General features: G+C 51.1%; 1 protein-coding gene across 3 annotated transcripts; it reads left to right on the forward strand.

Annotated features, from left to right (window-relative positions):
- The first annotated feature begins 1,800 nt into the window (after window positions 1-1,800).
- Window positions 1,801-3,693, forward strand: LOC147526165 (uncharacterized). Of its 3 annotated transcripts, XM_086630424.1 has the most exons (7): window positions 1,807-2,057; window positions 2,181-2,377; window positions 2,459-2,644; window positions 2,726-2,801; window positions 2,877-3,040; window positions 3,203-3,415; window positions 3,497-3,693. In XM_086630424.1, the coding sequence occupies exons 1-7, from the start codon at window positions 1,807-1,809 to the stop codon at window positions 3,691-3,693; spliced, it is 1,284 nt and encodes a 427-aa protein (XP_086486550.1). The 3 variants fall into 3 exon arrangements, with proteins under 3 accessions (XP_086486551.1, XP_086486550.1, XP_086486548.1); XM_086630425.1 differs by having other exon boundaries at window positions 1,801-2,050; window positions 2,126-2,377; window positions 2,459-3,353; window positions 3,444-3,693; XM_086630422.1 differs by having other exon boundaries at window positions 1,807-2,162; window positions 2,199-2,644; window positions 2,726-3,693.
- Window positions 3,694-4,466: the final 773 nt, after the last annotated feature.

Genomic DNA, 4,466 nt, shown 5'->3' on the forward strand with positions numbered 1-4,466 from the left:
AATGCAATTTCTCGCCACCCACCGACTGATGCCCAGCCAGTTCCTGACCAGTAGCCCCCCAGCTAACTTTCCCCCAGTTTATATACTGAGCATGACATCATATTGGCCAGTTTGGGTCATCTGTACTGGCTACACTCCCTCCCAGCTTCTCGTGCACCTCCTCACTGGCAGAGCATGGGAAGCTGAAAAGTCCTTGATTTAGGATAAGCATTACTAAAACATCAGCGTGCTACCAACATAATTCTCATGCTAAATCCAAAACACAGCATGGTAGCAGCGGCTAGGAAGAAAATTAACTCTATCTCAGCCAAAACCAGATCCATAACAAGTCCTCAGGGCTGGTTGCTTCTTCAGAAAGGCCAGAATCATCTCCTAAACTGGGTTGGATTCATCCTTTTGGTTAATATCCACCAAGATGCTGATACATAGGGTGGATGCTGGATCTGGTACCCACAACCTGCCCCACTTCAACTTCGTTCTAAAATAGGCATCACTCCTCCTCCCGAGGCAGCGTAAAGCCTGCCTGACCTCTGTACTGTCCATAGAAGCGCACTCAAAGAGAAATCATGATCAACACTTCACTGGTGTAGTGGAGAAGTCCAGGCATGTGACATTCCTTTCCCGCCCTGGCAACAGTGGTCCTACCCAGTGCAGCCCTCTGCATTCCCATGGACATCTCCACAGTCTGTAACACAAAATAAACATAGAATCATCATAGAGTCCTAGAATGGTTTGGATTGGAAGGGACCTTCAAGACCATCTAGTTCCAACACCCCTATCATGGACAGGGACACTTTCCCCTAGATCAGGTTGCTCAAAGCCTCATCCAAGTTGGCCTTGAACACTTCCAGGGACGGGGCAGCCACAGCTTCTCTGGGCAACCTGGTCCAGTGCCTCATCACCTTCATGGTAAAAAATTTGTTCCTTAGATCTAATTTACATCTCCCCTTGCAGTTCAAAGCCATTGCCCCTTGTCCCATCACTACACACTCTTCCTTCTGCTGTCAGTCACCACTGCAGCAGCATCTCCCAGCTCGAGTAGAGGGTGCAAGCTGGAGTCCTACAATCCTACCTTGAAAGTCAACCGCGGGAGCTGAGCTCACATGTGATACCTGCAGCCAAACTGCAGGTAGCTTAGGAAGTGATGCACTGGAGAGGCAGCGATCTGATTCAGTGAGTCAGAACAAGTGGGATGAAGGAGGACAGTTTGTTTAGTAAATAAACTTATCACCATTCCTTTGGATGCCTCACTTCCCACTTGGGAAAATTAGAAACGGTATAAAAGTTGCTGGATCTCACAGTGCTTCATTCGCTCAGCTTAGCTCTGTTGTACGCATCATCGGAGCCAAGAAGGGTAAGTCCATTACTGCCAAAGGGAGCGATTCTTCTCTTACTTTTGTGCTTGCAACACATAAATGCTTTGGTAAAGTACGCCTGATGGGTGGTGGCTTGAAGGAGAGGAAGTTTGCTTTGATGAATTTACATCTCCTGTGGATGTCAGCAGAAGCAGGATCATCCCGTGCTACTGGAAGTCGTGTTTCATCAGTGTAGAGATCAAGATGGAACAGTTACAGTATGAAAGGTTTTAAATGATGGGTTGATTAATTCCAACGATATGGGGATCTTCTCTTAGCAAAGGCTCTATGTGTGGCTGAGATCCATGGAGCAGAAAGTGCTTGAAAGAATTGGATACGGGACTGTCTGCCAATGATGTTGGGTTGAACATGTGTCCTGCTGGCTGGGGGAAAAGCAGTGGCTTTTCTTGAGTAAAAATCATGCTGTTTCTTGCAGGGTCACTGCTCAAAGATGTGCTCCAGACAGTCCTCAGGAGGATGCCATGAAACATCATCCCAGTCCAGCGGATGCCACAGCGGTGGCTCCTCCTGCCACGGGGGCAGCTCCTCCAGCTACCAGGCACAGGGTTCCTCCTGCTGTGGGGGCTCTGGCTCAGGCAGCTACAGTGGGGGCAGCGGAGGCTCTGGCAAGATCATTATCAGCTCAGGCGGTGGTGGAGGAGGAGGCTCATGTGGATGCTGCAGTGGAGGATCCAGTGGTGGGTCTTCAGGAGGGAAGATCATCATTGCAGGTGGAGGTAGTGGGGGATCCTCTGGATGCTGCAGCGGAGGATCTGGCTATGGCATAGGAGGAGGATCCAGTGGAGGGTCTTCAGGATCAAAGAGCATAATTGGAGGTGGAAGCAGTGGAGGTTCATCTGGTGGCTGGAGTGGGGGATCCAGTGGTGGATCTTCAGGAGGGAAGATCATCATTGCAGGTGGAGGTAGTGGGGGATCCTGTGGATGCTGCAGTGGAGGATCCAGCTATGGCATAGGAGGAGGATCCAGTGGTGGGTCTTCAGGATCAAAGAGCATAATTGGAGGTGGAAGCGGCGGAGGTTCATCTGGTGGCTGGAGTGGGGGATCCAGTGGTGGGTCTTCAGGAGGCAAGATCATCATTGCAGGTGGAGGTAGTGGAGGTTCTTCTGGATGCTGCAGTGGGGGATCCAGTGGTGGATCTTCAGGAGGCAAGATCATCATTGCAGGTGGAGGTAGTGGGGGATCCTCTGGATGCTGCAGCGGAGGATCCAGCTATGGCATAGGAGGAGGATCCAGTGGTGGGTCTTCAGGATCAAAGAGCATAATTGGAGGTGGAAGCAGTGGAGGTTCATCTGGTGGCTGGAGTGGGGGATCCAGTGGTGGGTCTTCAGGAGGCAAGATCATCATTGCAGGTGGAGGTAGTGGGGGATCCTCTGGATGCTGCAGCGGAGGATCCAGCTATGGCATAGGAGGAGGATCCAGTGGTGGGTCTTCAGGATCAAAGAGCATAATTGGAGGTGGAAGCAGTGGAGGTTCATCTGGTGGCTGGAGTGGGGGATCCAGTGGTGGGTCTTCAGGAGGCAAGATCATCATTGCAGGTGGAGGTAGTGGGGGATCCTCTGGATGCTGCAGCGGAGGATCCAGCTATGGCATTGGAGGAGGATCCAGTGGTGGGTCTTCAGGATCAAAGAGCATAATTGGAGGTGGAAGCAGTGGAGGTTCATCTGGTGGCTGGAGTGGGGGATCCAGTGGTGGGTCTTCAGGAGGCAAGATCATCATTGCAGGTGGAAGTAGTGGAGGCTCTTCTGGATGCTGCAGTGGGGGATCTGGCTATGGCATTGGAGGAGGATCCAGTGGTGGGCCTTCAGGATCAAAGAGCATAATCGGAGGAGGAAGCAGTGGAGGTTCATCTGGCAGCTGGAGTGGGGGATCCAGTGGTGGGTCTTCAGGATCAAAGATCATAATTGCGGGTGGAGGTAGTGGAGGTTCTTCTGGATGCTGCAGTGGGGGCTCCTCAGGCTACGGCGTGGGAGGAGGATACAGCAGTGGCAGTGGGGGATCAGGCCAGAAGATCATTATCAGCTCAGGCGGTGGAGGAGGAGGCTCATCTGGATGCTGCAGCGGGGGATCCAGTGGCGGGTCTTCAGGAGGGAAGATCATCATTGGAGGTGGCGGTAGTGGAGGATCATCCGGATGCTGCGGTGGAGGATCCAGTGGTGGCAGTGGTAGTTCCTCGGGCCACGCAATCATCATCAGCTCTGGAGGGGGCAGCGGAGGGTCCTGGCAGTCCACACAGCAGAAATGTCCCATTGTCATTCCCAACATCGAATCCCATCAGACCAAGCAGGGCTGCCACTGGCCCCCCAGCCAGCAGAAGTAACAGCCACAGATGGCCCTGGCACTCATCAGGAACAGTCCATCCTCTGCCTTCCCATGTTTCTCTGTTTTTCCTCTCAGCAGCTCATCTTCTCTTCTCTTGCCTTGATGCCACAGCCCTGTGCTGGGAGCTACCAGATGGCTCTTCTCACCCATCTATGTGAAGGCAAATAAAAATTACTGTGTACCAAAAGAACTGGTTGTGCAAGGTTGCTTTTATCCTCTGTCGGTTCCCTGTTTGCTTTCAAAAAGTGAATAATACATCAAATACATTCAGCCGTGAAACCTTCTTCAGCCTGCGGTGCTGGAGCACATGAGTGTTGACAGCTCTTGCCTGAGAGAAACCTTGTTGCTTAAGCAGACGGTCTGTGTCTCTTGCAAATAATGTCCACCAAGGCTGCAACTTTAACCTGGGGAATAGCTCCACCTCAGTTTCCCCTTCCCAGAGAAAGACGCAGACCACAAGCTCTAGCTTTCACTGCTGGGTTTTCCAGTGCAGACACAAGAACCCTTTGGAAATACAGTTGGGTTTTTATGTACACGATTTCTCTGGATTTATCACAAAAAAAAAACAACAAACACACACATTAATTATAGAATCATAGAATGGTTTGGGTTGGAAGGGACCTTAAAGACCATCTAGTTCCAACCTCTGAATGGTAGGAAACATTCAGTAGCATTTGTGCCAAAGTCAGCTGAAGTTCTCTTTGGGACAGGTGTGACTACAGTCTTGAGTTCAGTAAATTTTAAGCCAAGAGGCTTTTTTTGTCCATCTCA

The sequence above is a fragment of the Tauraco erythrolophus genome (assembly GCF_009769465.1).
Source record: "Tauraco erythrolophus isolate bTauEry1 chromosome 30 unlocalized genomic scaffold, bTauEry1.pri scaffold_44_arrow_ctg1, whole genome shotgun sequence".
NCBI classification, from domain to species: domain Eukaryota; kingdom Metazoa; phylum Chordata; class Aves; order Musophagiformes; family Musophagidae; genus Tauraco; species Tauraco erythrolophus.

Excerpts from the sequence above, each read along its gene's own strand:
- LOC147526165 (XM_086630422.1), top strand. The coding sequence starts at position 1,807 with ATGTGCTCCAGACAGTCCTCAGGAGGATGCCATGAAACATCATCCCAG. Across the intron at positions 2,163-2,198 it reads GGAGGAGGATCCAGTGGAGG|CAGTGGAGGTTCATCTGGTG; the intron begins GTCTTCAGGATC and ends TGGAGGTGGAAG. Across the intron at positions 2,645-2,725 it reads ATCAAAGAGCATAATTGGAG|GTGGAGGTAGTGGGGGATCC; the intron begins GTGGAAGCAGTG and ends TCATCATTGCAG.